The following is a 19,289-nucleotide window of genomic DNA, read 5'->3' on the forward strand; positions in this document are numbered from 1 at the left end:
TGGCTTGTTCCAGGGAAAATAGCGTCTTTCAGGATGGGGGGGCTGCTTTTGTTAAGGGGGAGAAATGAGTTCAAGGGGTTCTGACTTATTCTGGCAGGTTTCACGAGCTCTGCAAGAACTTCCAGTGCTCTGGGCAGCTGTGAGGGGTCAAGACATCACATCTCAGAATCCAGCAGGGGGGTCTCCTTCCTTCTCCGAGTTGGGGCCTAAGATGGGTCACTGTGGCACTTGAAAAGGCAGACTGGAGGCTGACCCTCGGACACTGGCGAGAGGCTGTAATTGATTTCCCTTCACATTCCTGTCAGCAGAAGGAGTAACAGGAGGGCGAGGTGGGGATCGTGGTGCTCAGAGTCAAAGAACACGGATCGGTGAACTCAAGGCCTCATTAGCAGCAGAGCCTCTGATGTTTCCTTTCCACAGACAGAGCCTCTGAGAGGCAGGTGCTGACGGGCAGCCGCTGAGGACTGAAGCAAGACGTGCCGGGCACACCCCCAGTGGCCGGGCCGGGCCAGTGGGCACAGCGCCTGCCACGCCTGCCCATCGCAGGTGGTGAGGAAGGCAGCAGTGTGAGGACCAGGGCACCTTCGGGCTGCCCTGTTCTGTCACAGCCCTGGGGGCGGAGTCCACCGTAACACCGGTGTCACAGGAAGGGGACCAGGGCACTGCAAGGGGTGTGGTCTGCCGAAATGGCGGAGTGAAGATTTATGTCTAGGCTTTTGGGGGAGGTGGGAGGTGGTGGGGTGGAGAGAGAAAGAAACATCAGTTTGTTGTTCTGCTGACTTATGCACTCACTGGTTGAGTCCCGAGTGTGCCCTGACTGGGGATGGGACCCACAGCCTTGTTGTAGCAGGGCAAGGCTCTAACCAGCTGGGCTGCCCGGCTAAGGTTTTTAATTGATTACTTCATCATGTCTTAGTCTGGATTCCCCAAAAGCAGACCCCAAGGCAAGGAATCTGGTGGAAGGAGTGTATTCAGACAGCAGAGGAAACAGGAGTTGGGCGTGGGGAAGGGAGAGGGGAAGGCGGCCCATAAAGATTGCACCGGACCAGCCACTCCTAGGGGCACCTGGAGCTCGGCAGGCCGCCGGCCGGGTGCCACTGTGGGAAGTGCCTCAGAGCGACTCCGCCAGGACAGGGGAGCCGGGTCCTCTCTGTCACACAGCTCTTCCCACCTGTCTGCGCCTGCTGCGTTGGGGCAAAGCAGGTCCTGGAGGCCGGAGGAAATTACCTCCACTGGAGAAACATCGGAGCCGGTGGTCAGAGGAGCAGACCACGTGCGCCAAGGCAGGGGCGGGCACCCAAGGGGCTGAGAGAGGCTTGGGCAGGTCTGCTGTGACCGCCCAGCAAACCCCGAGTCCCTCGTGCAGCAGACTCTAAGGACATACAGGGTGCCCATCGGGTCCCAGCTCTGTGCCAGTGCAGGAGGCAAGCAAGTACAAACACCAAGAAAAAAAGTCAAGCAGGGAAGAATTTGATGACAAAAATAAGAGAATTAGTAATAGCCAATGGAAGGGCTATTTTCAAATGGACGGTCAGGGAAGACCCCCCCCAAGGAGGTAACTTTCTAACTCCTAAACAAAGGGGCTCCTCTCCTCCAGCGTTAACCTAACACAGACCCACTCACCCTCATGGGGCTGCCAGACTGCCTCAGAAGTAGGCGCAATCTAGTAAATCATTGCAATAAAAAAGGAACAAAGAATTGAAATAAACAACAATCTGGGTGGATGTCAAGGGCATTATGCTGAGTGAACAAGTCAGTCTCCAAAAGGTCACGTACAGCACTGTGATTCCACTTACACAGCATCTTGAAACGACAAGAGGCGTAGAGAACAGCCCAGTGGTCACAAACCCCAGGGACGGGGACGGGGATTGTGACTGTGAAGAACTGCACAGGCCCCTCTGCAGTGGCGGAGCCGTTCTGTGCCTCCCCGAGGTGGTGGTGGTGGCTACACAAATGTGCACACGATAGAACTGCAAAGAGCCTGTCACACACACACGCACAGAAAGGAGTGTCTGCAGGCTGCCCATCACACAGATGTCGGTTTCCCGGTCTGACGATGCACTGTGGTCACGAGGGTGCTGTCACAGGGGAAGCTGGGCAAGGGCATGCGGGGCTTTTCTATGCTTTTTTAAAAGTCGAGATCTGAGTCATGTAGATGAAATCACCATTTGAAGTGCACAATCAGTGGTTTCAGCACTCACGAGGCTGTGCGACCGCCGCCACTGCCCTCTTCCAGCACATGTCGTCACCCAAAGACACCCCATGCCCTTTCACAGTCACCCCGCACTCCCGTCTCCCCCGCCCACAGCGGCCACCAGTCCACTCTCCGTCTGTATGGGTTTCTCTGTTCCGGGCGCTCCCTGTGCACGGCAGCACACCTGTGGCCTTCTGGCCGGGCTTCCCTCATCGAGTGTCACATTTCCAAGGCCCGTCCACGCTGTGGGTTGTGGTGGAACCTCGCTCCCGCCTCCCGGCTGAGCAGCACTGCGGGGGTGTGGACGGGGCTGCTCTGCCTGTCGGTCAGCCGGTGGACGCCTGGGCTGTTCCCGCCTGTCGGCAACTGCGAGCAGTACTGCTGTGCACATTTGTGTACGAGTTTTGGTGGGAACATGTTTTCAGTTCTCTTGGGTGTGTGTATCTGGGAGTGGGATTGCTAGGTCATATGGTCACTTTACCTGAATTTCTGAGGAACTGCCGAACCGTTCTGTCCAGTGTCTGTGCCTTACTTTTCCATTCTCACCAGCAAGGTGTGAGGGGCCAATTTACCACATGCTCGCCAATACTTGCTGTTTCCCGTTTAAAAAACTAGAGCCATCCTAGTGCGTGTGCAGTGATGTATGTTGGTGGTATTGATCTGCATTTCCCTGATGGCTAATAATGCTGCACATCTCCCCACGTGCTTGCTGGCTCTCCTCCAGATCAACGTCTGCTCAGAGTCCTCTGGTCATACTCTGATTAGGCTGTCACCTTTTCATTGTTCGGTTTGAGTTCTTTTCTTTACACATTCTGGACACTAGACTTTTACCAGATATATAATTTGCAAATATTTTCTCGCATTTCATAGGTTGTCTTTTCTTAATAGCACCCTTTGAAGCAAAAATGTCTTTAATGTTGATGAAGTAGTCTGATTTATCTATTTTGTTGTGGTGGTTGCTTGTTCTTTAGTGTCATATCTAAGACTCCACTGACAAATTCAAGGCTATGAAGAGATTTACACTTATGTTTCTTCTAGGAGTTTTATAGTTTTAGCTCTTATGTTTAAGGCTGTCGGTCCACCGAGTCAGTTTTTGCACGTGGTGTGAGGCAGCAGCCCAACCTCACTCTCTCGAGCGTGGAAATCCAGTTGTCCCAACACCGTTTGTTGGAAAAACTATTCCCACTTCATCGGACGGTCTTGGCCTCCGGTTGAAAGTCAGTTGACTACAGATGGATGTGCTCATTTCCGAGTCTCATTCTGTTCCACCAACTCACACCCAGCGCGGTGCCAGGACCACGCAGTCTCAATCACTGTAAGGAGTAGTTGGGTTTGAAGTCAGAAAGTGCGAGCCCGCCCACATTGCTCCTCTTCTGCAATGCTGTTCCAGCTATTCCGGGTCCCCTGAGTTTCCACATGCATTTTAGGATCAGCTTGTCAGTTCCCACAAAAAAGGCAGCTGGAATTTTGATGGGGTCACACTGAGTCTGGAGATCATTTGTTTCTCCAGAGGCAACCTGTGCGCCGTCTCTCGGGCCTCCTGGAGCTGAAGGGTGCTGGGCACGGCACAGTGAAGACGGTGCTGCCAGGCGCTCAGTCTGCTCGCAGTCTCTCATGGCCACCTCGCAGTGGCAGGAGGAGAAAATGCCAGTGCCTTTTTTTTTAGCCCTGCTAGATATTTAAAGGAAAGGAACATTCTACATATGTCGGGTGTGTACTCCACGCCCTAGGGAAGCAGGGCCCCAGTGGGGTGTGAGCACAGCCCTGGGCCAGGCTGCAAGGTGTGCGCTTGGCCCCACCACCTCCCACTGTGTGACCTCGGGGCCATCTAGGCCCTTCTCACGGCCTGCGCCTCTTCACCTACAACATGGGGGTGTCGACCTCGACAGCGCCTGAGGTCCCGTATTTGGTGATAACTGTGGTAAACTGCAAGATGGAGAGAAGGGGGTAAATTGGCTCCTTCTTGTCCCCCTCTCTTGAGAAAACCCATAGAGCAGGGATCTGGGAAAGAGCCTGGGGAGACAGTTTGGAGCCTCTGCCTGCTCCCTTCCCTCAGGCTCCCCCCAACCTGGCCCAAAGGAACAACCTGAAGATTGCACTCTCCTTCCCTCCTCACACCCATGCCTCTGTCATGGACTAATTATGCGCAGAGATAACACATGGAAATACAAGACCAAGACTCATTCCAGCGCCGCCTCCACCTACCGCTATGTTCCTGTTGACCAGGAGGCCCAGGTCCCCCGGCGTGTCCGTGTTACGAACATCCACATCGTGAGGCGACACGTAAAGCTTTGTGTTGTCCAGGTCAAAGAACTCGACTGCGGTGAGACCCACCCAGGACCTGCTGCCCCAAGTGGACAGGATTTCCATGGTCACATAGATGGCGTCTTTCATCTCTTCTGCTTCCATTCTCGACTTGTCCTTAAGGCAGAGAAGCATAATGCCCAAAGATTAAAACACGACAGGATGCATCAGCTCCCCCACTGAGCAGCAGGCTCTTCCACCTCAGCGCCTTGCTCCCCACCCCGCCCCATGCACAATGAGGACAAGAACAGCGCGCCCAGTGTGACAGTTGTCTTGAGGATTTGCACAGATCTGAAACACAGCTGATGTGTGCTCTGGCACTTAAGGTCTCCTGCAAAAGTTTACAAATAACAAAGGTTTAAAAGGCATCCAACTAGGTCTGAACATCATGAATGTCTCTTCCCCTCTACCAAGTGTCCATGTCGTATAGGCACATCACAGCCTCTGCTGGACTGGGCAGATGTTATGGCTGCATTGTTTCTCTCCAAAAAAATTTCATACTGAAGCCCTAACCCCAGTACCCCAAAATGTAAGTGTATTTGGAGATAGGGCCTTTAAAACTAGTTAGCTTGAAACGAGGCCATCAGAGTGGGCCCTAACCCATTCTGACCACGGCCCTGTGAGAGGAAATCTGCACGCCTGACGAGACACAGGGGCCGCGCACGCACAGGGAGAAGGCCACGCGAGGGCACACTGAGGAGGCGGCCACCTGCAAGCCGAAGAGGGAGGCCTCGGGGGAAGCCAAGCCTGCCAACACCTTCATCTTGGGCTCGCAGCCTCCAGAAATGTGAGAAAACAAATCTGTTAGGTGTGTTTTCATGGCAGGCCCAGCAGAAGGACACCGGAGATAACACAAGACCCTGGACAGGTCACTTGACATCTGCCGTCCAGTTGAGGAGGATGGGGTGGCACCACCTCACTGACCATCGTGTCACAGAGACCGAGACATGCGCCCAGCGCAGACCCTGCCCCATGGCCGGGCCCTGTGTGCACTCTGCAAGGGTCCATTTCCTCCCATCTCCCCCCTTCACTGGCTTTGACACCTGCCTCCTTCGTGGGCAGGCTATCGGGTCTGAGAGGCTGCATGCATGCGATCACTAAATGGCCATTCTGGGGAGCTGCTCCTCAGGCTCCAGGGCCCCAACTGCAGAGCTGGTTGTATGCACGGACCGGTCACTCATAAAGAAGACGCATTCCCTGCTTGCACATGACCTCTGTTAATTAGCACTGGAAATCTGCAATGGTTCTGTGAGCAGGGAGCTGAGCAAATGAACAGCAAATGTTCCCTACTTAGTTTTTTAATTAATAGCCAGAGACACATGCTCTGGCTCTCAGCATGCATGTGGAGGAGCCGTGATTGCCACCCGATGGGAATGGGGACGGGGAGGGAGGGAGGTCAGCTCCTAGCTCCCAGAAGGAACACAGGGCTTGTTTTTTATTAGCCGGCCCACAGACCCTCAGCATCCTCCCCCTGTGCTGTGCAGGGCCCTAGCTAAGCCCCTCGCTGCCCTGGGCCTGCATCCAGGGTCCAGGCGGCGGCTGGCTGCAGAGGAGGGCCAGATGGGGGTGAGCCGCCTCGCTGGATCTCACACCTAGTGCAATCTAAAATGTGCAAATTCCCGCAGTGGAGTTTCTAAATGAAGAAGCTGAAGGGTCTATTAACTGAGAAGGTGTCACAACTTGTCAGTGTTGCAACTCCATACCTACTCCTGCTTCTGAATTGCTTGATTTAGGTCCCCCAGGGTGTCTCAGGCGAACCTGATTGGGGGGCCCCTGGTCCCTGGCACTCACTGCTGCTTTCTTACTAAGACCACCTGCTTCTCCTCTGCGGAAGCTACCCCTTCTCTCTGCTCAACCACGAGGTACAGGACAAACCCTTTCTCACCCCGGGAGAAGCCTGACTGGCCCAGGGAATCGCTGTGTCTTGTCCCCTGGGCCACCAGAGGCAGTGGTTCAATGACAGGCATATGACCCAGCCTCAGATCTGTCAGGGGTGGAGGGTGGGGGGGGACACTGCTCTTCTCCTGAGTGTGGGGTCTGGAGTGAGAGGGCATGAGATGGGGACCACTCCACCTGCTGAGGGGTCACAGGGCAGGACCTGGGCCTGGGCACGGTGGTGGGGAGGGAGCTCAGGGATGCAGCTGACACCGTGGAGACTCAGTGTGAGCTGCTGGACTGACCCTACCTGGTCCCACCTGTGGCATTTATTACAGGACTCAGTCATTGTTCTTCTCTTTGTTGTGTAAATCAGTTTGCTTTGAGTTTTCTGTCTCCTATAGTATAAGGAGGCTTGATCAATCCAGGCTGGTTTTCACGTGACTAAAGTTTCACCACATTTAGGATTGTCACAGCTAAGAAAGAAACTTCCATGCAGAAGGGAACTAAGCTTTGATTCTCCTGGATTTTCCTAGATGGCAAACTTCCAGCTCATATGGAGCAGGCGTTGAACTGTTTGCTCTCCTAGGCCTTTCCTGGTCCAGTCTCAGAGCAGCCTGCGGACTGAGGGTTATTCACTTAGTCTGACAGCCACGCACTCCCAGGAACGGACACTTGTCTAGGGTCACACGACCCTTCAGTGATGGTGCCAGACCCAACGCTGAAACCAGTCTGGGCTTGTGCAGGGCTCTTTCTGCTGTTGTGAACCTCACACATGAGTTTGGAAAGGCTTCATGTTAAGTCCCCATTGGCCAGTCATAAGACTGGCAGCCACAATACCGAATAAGAAAGGCTTGGGCACAGGAAGGGGCGAGAAGGATATGCCTGGGCACACACCTCCTGACACGAAAGCATCGCCCAGTCCCCCAGCCCCTGGCACCCCTTCCTTTTGCGGCATGTGTCTCAGCTCTGTCCTCACGCTCACAGGCCCTGCCCCGCACAGCCGTCGCAACCGTGTTGGACTAGATGAAGACTGATGTCACCTCTTGCAGTTTCCTTGTAACCTTAACATTTTCTACATGCATAATCTCCACAACGATGGCTCCCGTCCTTTTATGCTATTGCATTGTGCTGATATATCATACTTTCCTGATTACCACCATTATTATGAGACATTTATGTTATTTCTGGGTTTTTTCCTCATTTTTCTCTACTTTCAATAGTTCAGCAGCAGACACCTTTGTGCCTGTAGCTTTTTATTTCTGTTGAGCGATTTCCTTGGGGTGAGGAAGAGGGATTATTGGGCTGGAAGAAATAAGCATTTCTAAGGCTCTTCCTAAGTCCAGCCTTTCTGCTTTGCAAGAGCGTTCCACCCACTCAGGCTGCTGCCAGCAGGGCCAGACTGCCAGCTTCACTGTGACCTTGCCGGCACGAGAGGTCAACATCAAAGTAATTTATTAACTCGGCCCACAGGACAATCAGGTCGCTCTCATTTGCATTTCTTGATTACCAGAGATGTTGGGCATTTTCCTGTGGGCTCACATGCTATTTATGTTTCCTCCTGTGTGGACAGACGGCTTCCCTCTGCTGAAACTTCCTGCTCCACCACAGTTATGTCTGTGTGCGGGGAAGGAGGGGAGGCGGAGACTCGGCAGAAAGCCGCTAAGCTAACTGCTGGCAGACCAATCCCACCGAACAGAAATGATTGCATCGAGGGGCCTCTCCAACCTCAGCTTTCCCTGAGACACTGAAGGCATTTGGAAATCCCCGGAAGTCAAGGTTCTCACCTCTGGGTCCAGCACATGCCCCTCGGTTGGTGAAGCAACCCGGCTGACATGGGCAGAGTCACTTTCGATGGCCTGGAGGACTTTCAGAAGCTTCTGCTGTTGTCTGAAATGTGATGTGTTTTAGCAAACAGGTGGTAACAAACAGAGCCCAACGGAGAACATTCCCACCCAAGGCACCACAGCCACTCTCCTGCCTCAGATGATGTAACAGTGTGAGAAGGTGCAGTTGGCCCTTGAGCAATGCAGGGGTCAGGGGCACCGATCCCCCAACGCAGATGAAAATTTGTGTGTAACTTTTGACTCCCCAAAACTCAACTACAGCCGCCCAGTATCAGTGTGGCACTGGCTCCAGATGTCACGATCCAGGGGTGCTCAAGCTCCTCATACAGAACGGTGTAGAACCGTGCATGCAGTTGGCCCTCTGCGTCATGGATTCCCAGCCCTGGACCAAAAATCCTGCTTTCCATTTGCAGTTGGTTGAATCCACAGATGCAAAACCCGGGGATGTGGAGAGCCTGCTGTGTATTTATTGAAAAAACTCTGCGCCCTGGCCTGAGTGGCTTAGTTGGTTGGAGGGTCGTCCAGAAACCAAAAGGCTGCAGGTTTGGCCCCAGTCTGGGCGTGTACGGGAGGTGATAAATTGATGCTTCTCTCCCGAGTCCCTGCTTCTCTCTCTCCCTTGCTCTCTCTCTAAAAAATCAATGGAGAAAATGTCCCCAGGTGAGGATAAAAAAAATATCCACACATAAGTGAACCTGCACAGTTCAAACCTGGGTTGTTCAAGGGTCAACTACAGTCACCCTGCACACAGTTCAAAGGCTCACACAAGGTGTTTTCCTCCCTTTACAAATAATTGTGAAAGCAGTGATGGAATCAGAGCAAAGGTGAAGAAACCCCCCAGGGCGAGACAGTCAGCCTGAGCTTACAGACAACCGACCACAGGGGCTGACGAAGCATAGCCTGCAGGTCAAAGGCAACCTGTGACCTGTTTTTGTATGGCCTGCCAGCTAAGTATGGTTTTTACTTCTCAAAACGTGGTTAAAACAAAGACACAGGTGAAAAGCCTAAAGTATTTGCTATCTGGCCCAACCCCTGGTCTGCATGCCACGTTGCTCCTCTCGTCTCTAGGCCAGGGGCCTTCCACGCCTGGCAGAGTGTTGTCTGCAAACACACCCATGGGAGCTGGTCAGGCTGCGCACCCCTCCTGCCCCCGCCGCACGGGCGCTCTGTGCGGTCCACAGTGAGCAGGTGCTGCACAGCGGCCCGGGGCATGGCTGTGGGCTGCTGCAAGCTGGGCGGCATAGGCTCAGCCTGGCGCTGCTTTCTGAAGATCAATTTTGCCTGAAGACTAGTGGAAAGCCTTCATTTTTATCATAAAACTTGATCATAAAACTTTTGCCTGAAGACTAGAGGAAAGCCTTCATTTTGATCATGCAGTTCCAGTAACTGATACTGCATGTTACTGGAACAGAACGCTGCATTTGAACACATGCTAACAGAGACGAGGAAAGCCAAAGGATGCTGCTTTGGACCACTAGCCTCCACCCCAGCCCCAGGCCTGGGAACAAGTCACCACCGTCTGCTGTGTGGGACACATCAGTGGAAACCTTCGAGCAGGCTGGAGTTTACTCAGGTTGTACTGAACTGAACAAGCAAAGAGACATTTGCCTGAGAAAAATCAAGTCAATTTTGCATTTTCGGGCCGCGGTGGGAGCGAAGGAGGCCACAGTCCGAAGGAGCAGCTTTAAATGGTCTGGAGTGACACAGGACGAGCAAACAAACACTGAGGGCCTCACAGCGGCACTGCTGCAGGTTTCTTGTTTTTGTTTTCAAGTGCGCCAGGTAAGTACCTGCTCCCCAAGAGGCCGATCCTGTCAATGGCTTCACTGACAGCTCTGGCTCCCCCTGCTGCCCTGGATGGCTCCTGTGTACTGGTCACCACGGCAATGGGAGGCTCCTGAGGATGGAAAAGCTTATTAAACAGATGTCTGAGGTGACACTCCTGGCCCAAGACACAGCAGAGCCAGGGTCAAAGGGACACACTTCACTGTCCTACTGCAGGAAGCAGGACAGGAATGAGAATGGCAGTGTCTGCCTGGAGCCGACAAGACCTAGAATCCCCTCACAGGAGCTTTGCAGAGATGGATCTCAGTGTCTTATGATCTGGGGGGTCCCAGCAAACGATCTGCTTCAATGAGCTATTGAAAAATTTCTCTCTCTCTCTCTCCTTCTCTCTCTCTCTCTCTCTCTCACACACACACACACACACACACACACACACACACACACGTGCCTTTCTCCCTCTTCTTCCCTGAAAGCACACACCTTTAATCTCTCTCTCTCTCCTATGATCCAAGGGCCCTTAAAAATAAAAAATAAAAATAAAAAATTTTCTCTTGTCAACACCTTTCTCCATCTCAACCCAACCCGTTCTGTTTGCTACAAAATAACAGGACTCCATGGAGAACGCTGGTAACGTCACAAGGCCTTTTTGCCTTTCCTCCGCCTTCTCCACACATCCTCTACACTGGAAATGCGCTCTGCCCTCCATCTGCAAATGGTTTAGTCACTGGAATCGCTGTGAGTCAGAGGTCAGGCGGCCCAGCAATCCTGGACCCCAGGCAGGGCAGTGTTGCCGACCTGTCAGAAACACCAGCTGGGGCTGTTTAAGACGACCCGGGAATAACTGAACAAGGGAGAGGGACACGAAGAAAAAACCGCTGCAGTGTTTGAGGTGTTCTCTGCCCGCCACAACCCAGGCATGCGCCCTGACTGGGGACTGAACTGGGGACGCCCAGCCAACTGAGCCACACCATCAGGGCCCAGTCAACTTTTACTGTCATCTCTCTCTGAAGTCACGTGTTTATTTATGGCTTTATTTGCTTGTTGTCCTCAAGCTCCAGGAGGCCAGGGGCTAATCTGACCTGAACTCTGCGCGCACTGCACAGGTTGGTGCACCGCCTGACCAAGACATTCCTGGGCATCACACTAACTCAGGTCTGTGTTTGCTGGGGCAGTCTTTGCTGAGACAGGCCTCACGGACCTAGGTGGACATAAGCTACAGCTTATTTATTCAGAACACAAAGATCTACTTTTGGTGTTGTCTCATCAGGAACTAGAAATGTAATGAGAAACTGGAGTCACAAGGCCTGCCTGTGTTCTGGCTTCTGCTCGTCGCCATGCATAAGCCACATTCGCCAGATCCTCCTTCCTGTGAGATGGGCAGGACGCCATGCTCAGGGAGCACAGTGAGGGCCTGTGTGATTCTGCACAGGTACGTGAGGACAGCTCCCTCCCTGGAGACCGTCAGGAGCTGTGGGCACGGGGCTCTGTGTTTCCTCTCGGGCCCTCACTGACCTCAGGGCTCTCCCTTTCTTCTGTCAGCAGGCTGGTCCACGACTTTGCTGGAGGTCCTTCCATGTCCTGGAAAGATGCAACCATACGATCTGAGGTCAGAACAAAGTCATCCACTGTATACATGCCACTGACAAATGAAGGCAAAGAGGTGCAGGGACTGTCTCCAGATTCATAGACCCCATCATTAGGACAAACGACCAAGCTCCAGGGAAATGGATAACAGGTGCTACTCGATGAATATCCCAAAGAACAGGCTGCAATAGAGCCCGGTGAGTGGCTAGTGGTCTGGGCAGGGCCCAAGGCTTGCAGGCAGGTAGATCTGGGCCAACTCCCAACAGACGACCTGAGGAAGACCCCTTGCTTCCCTGGGTGCCACTGGGCATTTTTATAAAAAGGGGCAATGAAACCAGCCCTGCCTGTTTGAGGGTTGCTGTGAGCATCAGGTGGGACAAACCAAGATAAAAGGTTTCAGCAGCTGAGCAAGGGAACATGCTTCTGAGAAAGGACATGTCCCTCGTACACTGAGGTACATCCAAGGCCTCCAGCATTAAGGGGCCCTCTTCCACTGCCACTTCTCCTGTTTACTGCTCACAGCCCACGGCAGCAGGCACACACTAGATACCTGCAGGGCCTGGAGGTGTTCCAACTATAAGAGAGGCCTGTCTGGCTCATGCTCTGGGGAATGAAATCTTTCCAGAGAAGACAGAGCTTGTCATTTACTCCATTTTTTTCTCTTACTTACAATGTGCAACCCCAGTCCAATGTGTTAGGGTTTTCAGGGAATCAGCAAAGATTGGAGGCTTATTAGCATCTAGCTTGGGCTTTTTGCAGTAAACAAAAAATGAGAAGGTGGAAGAAATGGAAGCTTTGGCAGGTCAGTGGTGCCTCCCACGTCACTCTCGCCTCTCCACATGCTCTGTGCAAGTGCTGCTCAGACACTGCCTGCCCCCTGAGTAGCAGAGTCCTCCCCAGTCCCTTCCCTCTGCTCAGGAACCTACCTGCACCTGCAGCGTGCTGGCAGGTGGCTCAGCCTTCCTGCTCAGGATCACCCTCTGCAGGGCTTCGTTCTCCACCTGGATGGCTCTGAGCACGGCCGATGCCTCTTCCTGCCGGTCCTCTGCCTGGAGCACAGGTTTCCGGGTTGCTGATAGGGGCCTCTCCCACTGGCTTCCGGGTCCTGGGGGCAGAAAACAGGGGGTCTCCCTTTAAGCTGCATTTTCAAAGTGCGGCTCAAAAACTATTAGACCCAAGTCGAAGAACAACCTATAAACCATTTGGCTTGTGCTCTCCCAAACTGTCAAGGTTATGAGGACAAAGAAAGCCTGGAGAGCTGCTCCAGACTGAAGGAAACTGGCGGCCTGGCGACTGAATGCAGTGGTGATCCCAGGACCGGACTGCGGGCAGGAAACCAGCCGTGAGAACAGTACTGTGGCAAGGGGAGACATCTGAACACAGTCTGTAGCTTAGGTAATGGTACCGTATGAGTGCTAAATATCCTGAATTCCATAACTTAACGGGACTGTGTGAATATAAAACAAATGCCCTTGTTCCCAGGAGACACAGTCAGCCCACCGCACCCAAGGTTCTCACCTGCAGACTCACTCCCGTGCTATTTAGTCAGGCCTATGATGGCTGCATCTGCACTGAACATGCACAGACTTCTTTTCTTATCATTATTCCCTAAACAATGCAGAATGACAACTATTTACGTAGCATTTTCATTGTATTAGCTATTCCAAGTAATCCTGAGAGATGATTTAAGTATACAGGAGGGTATGCATAGGTTAAACACAAGTATGATGTCCTTCTACAAAAGGGACTTGAGCCTCCACGGACGTCGCATCTATGGGGCCCTAGAACTACTCCCCCATGAATACCGAGGGGTAGCTGTCCATACTGCGGTGTCCAGGGGTAAAGGGGAATAACACATTTTTAAAATCCCAAATGATTAAAGAACACAGACACGGCCATTGTACAGCAGTGGGGACATGTGCTGACAGCTGGCGAGCAGGGAGAAGGGTGCGGGGGAGCCGCTCGTGCCCCCCACACAGCTGCCCTCTACGTGTGAAGTGTGTCAGAGTCACAAGCTGTTGAAAACTAGCCCTCCAAACAATATCTATAAGAAACAATATACATCATGGAGAAAGATGGGTATTTTGAAATATTTTTGCTTTTATTCTTCTTTCAGGGAAAACAAGAATTACAAAGAAATTACTCAAGTTAAGAAAAAAATTGCTGCAGACTTCCAGCCAAGATGGAGGTGTAGTAGATACACTTTGCCTCCTCACACAACCAAAAAAAGGATAACAACAAATTTAAAAACAAAACCCAACCAGAACAGCCAGAAAATCGAACTGTATGGACGTCTGACAACCAAGCAGTTAAAGAAGAAACATTCATTTAGACCAGAACATGGGGCAGAGACAGGAGCCGGGGTGGACAGGACCAGAAGGTTCCATATTTGCATGCAGATAAACCAGGAGGAACAACTGGGGAGTGAGATAGACTGCACAACCCAGGGTTCCAGTGTAGAAAAATAAAGCCTCAAAACCTCTGACTGTAAAACCTGTGGGGATTGCAGTGGTGTGAGAAACTCTCAGCCTCACAGGAGTTTGGTGGAGAGACCCACAGGGTCCTAGAACGCACATAAATGCACCCACCTGGGAACCAGCACCAGAAGGGCCCAGTTTGCTTGTGTGTAGCAGGGGAGGTGACTGAAAGCCAGGCAAGCAGCAATGTTCCCTCTCGGACCCTTCCCCCACATACAGCACCACAATGCAGCCACCTGGGTTGCCCCACCCTGGTGAATATCTGAGGCCCTGCTCATTACAGCATAACAGGTGAGCTAAGACAAAGAAATACGGCTGAAATGAAAGAACATATCAAAACTCCAAAAATAGAACTAAGTGATGAAGAGATAGCCAACCTATCAGATGCAGAGTTCAAAACACTGGTAATCAGGATGCTCACAGAAATGGTTAAGTATGGTCACAAAATAGAGGAAAAAGTGAAGGCTATGAAAAGTGAGATAAAGGAAAATGTACAGGGAACCAACAGTGACAGGGAGGAAACTGGGACTCAAATCAATGGTTTGGAACAGAAGGAAGAAGTAAACATTCAACTAGAACAGAATGAAGAAAAAAGAATTCAATAAAATGAGGAGAGGCTTAGGAACCTCCAGGACAATTTTAAACATCCCAACACACTAATCATAGGGGTGCTAGAAGGAGAAGAGGAAGAGCAAGAAATTGAAAACTTATTTGAAAAAATAAAGAAGGAGAACTTCCCCAAGGAAATAGACTTCCAGGAAATCCAGGAAGCTCAGAGAGTCCCAAAGAAGTTGGACCCAAGGAAGCACACACCAAGGCACATCATAGTTACATTACCCAAGGTTAAAGGGAAGGAGAGAATCTTAAAAGCAGCAAGAGAACAGGAGATAGCTACCTACAAAGGAATCCCCATAAGACTGTCAGCTGATTCTCAAAAGAAACCTATAGGCAAGAAGGGGCTAGAAAGAAGTATTCCAAGCCATGAAAGGCAAGGACCTACATCCAAGATTACTGTATCCAGAAAAGCTATCATTTAGAATGGAAGGGAAGATACAGACAAAATAAAGCTAAAGGAGTTCATCACCACAAAGCCATTATTACAGGGAATGTTAAAGGGACTTATCTAAGAAAAAGAAGAAAATCAAAACTATGAACAGTAAAATGACAACAAACTCACAACTACCAGCAGCTGAACCTAAAAACAAAAACAAAAACTAAGCAAACAATTACAATAGGAACAGAATCACATAAATGGAGATCACATGGAGGGTTATCAGTGGGGAGGGGGAGGAGGGAGAGAATGGGGGAAAAGGTGCAGGGAATAAGAAGCATAGACGGTAGGTAGAAAATAGACAGGGGGAGGTGAAGAATAGTATGGAAAATGGAGAAGCCAAAGAACTTATATGTACGACCCATGGACATGGTGGGGGAAATGCTGATTGGAGGGGAGGTGCAGGGTGGAAGGGAATAAAAGGGAAAAAATGGGACAAATGTATCAGCATAATCAATAAAATATATTTAAAAAAAATTATTGCAAAGGTACAGTTGACCTTGGAAGTCCTAATAGTGGAAAGTTGGTTTTATAAAGTATAAAGTGGTATGCAAAAAGCACCCAGTAAGACTAGTTCAATACAATAAATTATGGCATATCTACCCAACAGTGGAGTACTCTGTGGCTGTACAGAGAAAAGCAAACTAAAATATCTACAGTAAAATGATATGATGACTTGAATTTGCCTTATAATCATCTGGATTCTTTCTATGCTAAGAAAAAATCTCCACTGGAAAATAGAACTGCTCAACATGTTTCTACTGGGATCTTGAAAGAGGCTTTTACCTACTGAATTTCATCTCAACAAATATGTATTGAGTGCCACTCTGCCAGGCTCTGCTCTTGGCACTAGGGACACAGCAGTGTCGGGCAGATCAAGGTTGTCCCAACTTTGGGGAGACAACAGCCAGAGAGAGAATACACAGTTCAGGGCGTTGGCCGACGATGATAAGGAAGAACAAGAGAAGCGGAGCGGGGTACAGGAGCTGGGGGACCTGGGTGGCAAGGTGGGCGTTGTGGAGCACCAGGGAGGCACGGTCCAGGGGCCAGGGCACGCGAGCAGCCTGTGGTGTGTCCGTGGAGCGGCGAGGGGCCTCAGGCTGCAGCAGAGGGAACAGGGGATAGGCTGAGGGGATAGAGATGCGAGGCCAAGCAGGGGCTTGGAGGACACCACAAAACCATTCCTCTGAGTACAACAGGGAACAGCTGAAGGATTTAGAGCAAGGGATGACGTGATCTGACTCGGGTGAGAACTGACTGAAGGGGCGAGGGGGAAATCAGAGAGGCCAGTCCGGGGCGTCCGCAGTTGTGCCACGAGGCCCAGCGGCAGCAGAGGAGCGACACAGTGTGCGGACAGACTCTGCATCTACGCAGAAGACAGCCAGCAGGGGCTACTGACAGGGCAGGTGTGGCCGGGGGAGACAGGGAGGAGCTCAGGATGACTGCATGGGCCTGAGGAGGTGGACAATGGAACTGTTTTTGGTGATGGAACGGGGGCTGTGGAGGGAGCGGGTTTAGAAGAAGAGAGCAGGGGCTGGGGTCGGACAGGCCGGGCGCGGAGGTGCAGGCACCGAAGAGGAGCTGCTGGGTGGGCACGCACACATGCGAGCCTGGGGCTTGGGAGAGAGGTCTGGGGGTGTGTCCGACACAGGCAACTGGGCTGCGTTATTTAACAGTGACGGCAAAGACTGACATTACCGCCAACCTCGAACAAGCCAACTGGGAATTTACAGGCATGAGCTCTTGGGGGTCACTCACATACATATGGCCTGGTGTAGAATGTGTTGGAAAACAGCACCCTCCCACCCTCATGACCTCAGGAAACCATCACCACTGACTATTAGAGATTCCTATTGGAGCGCTGGACCCTTCTGCTATGTTCTATCGGAACGCTGTGTCCAAACGAGAGTTCGAGTAGCAACGTCGAGAGTGGCAGCGGCAGCTCCCCTGGGCTGGCTTCCAGGACCGCCAGGCGCTGGGGAAGGGGAACTGTGGGGTTTTATGGAAAAGCTGAGCTGGGATGGGGGGCTACCAATTGCTAGCAGGTACCTGGGAGAGGGGCCGTGGGTGCAACCAGAGGCAGGCTCTCTGTGTGGGTACCACTGCGTGAGGGGCTGGGCCCAGTGAACACGGGTTGGCACCCAGCTCCAGGTGACACCAGCCATGTCGGGCTGTGCTCCTAGTATTGCCATTGTGCTTTTTCAGGAAAAGCTCAGATATGAAGTTTATGTGATGTCCCCTCATTTGTTCATAACATACTCCAGCTTTTAAGAAACATTACCAACAGAACCCGAGGGCTGGTCAAACATGGCCCGAGCTGCTTGCCCAGGAGGGTCGTGTGCCTGTGGATGCCTGGCCTGGATGGTGAGCAGCAATGCGTGGACGTCCCTGTTTGCCCTTCCTACCAGCTACTGGGCCTGCTCACAGCGGGGGGGGGGGGCGGGGCGGGGGGATAGAAGGTAAAGCAAATGGCGGGGGGGCGGTGTGCAGGCTGAGGGAGGTGGGATCCTCCCTGTGACGAAAACTGTAAAGGGAGCTGAGGGCCACGCTGGGCCCTTCCTCACTTGGCACAAAAAGAGACCAGGTCCCCAAACGAGACAGGGGAGAGGACAAAGGAGTGAAAGGAAGCAAAAGGACATGATCTTGAACTGCACTGGAGCTGGAACGGAGAAATCTTGAACTGCAAACATATGCTCGCCCCAAGGGGAGCTGCGGCAGAAATTCGTCCGGGCAGGGCGAAGGCATCGGCACACAGGCTCTTAACTCGCAGCACGCTGTGCAGTGGCACCGAGCTCTGGGTTCGGGGCACCGAGGTGGGTGCACGGGCACACCCCGTCCTCACGCACCTCAGCCACAGGACGGAGACAGATGGATCGGACAGCTGCACACAGGACACACCAGCAGGTGGTGGTGAGTGCTGGGACCAAAGACAAAGCAGGGAAAAGGCCAGAGAAGCCAGGAGGGGAAGGACACTATTTGAGACACTCAGCCAGCGAAGGTGACATCTGAGCAGAGACCACAAGGCGGTGAGCCTTGAGAACCCCCATATGGGATGGTGTTCCGGGCCAAGGGATCAGCAGGTGCCGTGGCCCTGAGGGGGGCAGGGCTCGGCGCGCTGAAGAGTGGCAAGGGGGGCTGCAGTGCGGGAGCAAGGGCAAGTGCAGCGGGCGGCAGGGCCGGAAGGTCATGGGCGCTGAAGCCCCAAGGGCCTTGCTCCCCTCAGGACACCACGTCCATTGTGTTTACTAGCACTTGGCATCACCGTTGTTGTCAAATGAAAGGATGGGAACTGATTCAACCCCAAACCTTGTCAGTCTCAGTATCTGTGCGTGTCATAAAGCATATCCTTTCCCCCAGCACCTGAATGCTTCAGACCATACAGATCAGTGACTTCCAACCGCTGTGCCACGGGCATCTTTAAACGCGCAACACCCGACTGCTGACTGAGTCAGGGGCACTGCCCTCTCCTCCCTGAGACTGTCCGATCGAAAATGACAACAGACAACACAGCAATAGCCGTCCGGTGTGAATTAATCAAAGTTATACTTTTTTTTGTCAGATCTGCAAAATATGTATTTTTTTGGTGTGCTGCAGAATTTTAGACATTAGTTTATGTGCGCCATGAGATGAAATAGTTGAAAATCGCTGCTGGACATGCTTCTGTACACAAGGGGCTAAGACAGCGCTCTGTCACCGGGGTGGGGCAGGCCGGGCCTTGGTGGGACGCTGGGGCAGTGCCTGAAATTCCTGAGCGCCTTCTCCATTTCCAGTTCAGGGCACTTACCAACACAGTCTGAAAAGAGCTGCGCAGCGACCCTGGCCTTTCTACTGCCACCAGGTGCCTCAGTGGTCTGGGGCTGGGGTCGAGCAGTGTGTTGGAGGTAACTGACTCCCTGCCTTGGCCACTGCAACCCCGTGCCCGCCCCTTCTTGGGAAGCACACGGAGGAAGGCAGTTTCTTCCCGCAGGCCCAGTCTGGTCTGCGCAAACCCTTCTGCCCCGAGTGTCTTTCACTTGGGAAGCAGAGCTCCACCAGCAACATGATCATCAGGCACTGCCTGTGCCCTTCGGGTCATATTATGCTAAGAAGATGCTTTTAAAAATTAAATCACCCTTCTCCAAGTGAAGGTCAACTCTGCAGCTCCACTCCCAGAACTCTCCCCACTGTGGCTC

General features: G+C 52.3%; 1 protein-coding gene across 3 annotated transcripts in view; it reads right to left on the reverse strand.

The window, feature by feature from the left end:
• LOC123825556 (katanin interacting protein) overlaps window positions 1-19,289 on the reverse strand; it is a 189,798-nt gene that overhangs the window by 53,256 nt on the left and 117,253 nt on the right. For all 3 annotated transcript variants that reach the window (XM_045849080.1, XM_045849079.1, XM_045849077.1), the window contains 5 exons: window positions 12,516-12,694; window positions 11,518-11,583; window positions 10,011-10,117; window positions 8,161-8,263; window positions 4,400-4,615 (listed from right to left, as the gene is read on the reverse strand). In XM_045849080.1, coding sequence (XP_045705036.1) covers window positions 4,400-4,615; window positions 8,161-8,263; window positions 10,011-10,117; window positions 11,518-11,583; window positions 12,516-12,694 — 671 coding nt within the window. The remainder of the gene's footprint in view (window positions 1-4,399; window positions 4,616-8,160; window positions 8,264-10,010; window positions 10,118-11,517; window positions 11,584-12,515; window positions 12,695-19,289) is intronic.

Source organism: Phyllostomus hastatus, unplaced genomic scaffold (genome assembly GCF_019186645.2).
Source record: "Phyllostomus hastatus isolate PE091 unplaced genomic scaffold, TTU_PhHast_1.1 phas_contig_64, whole genome shotgun sequence".
In the NCBI taxonomy this organism is placed as follows: Eukaryota; Metazoa; Chordata; class Mammalia; order Chiroptera; family Phyllostomidae; genus Phyllostomus; species Phyllostomus hastatus.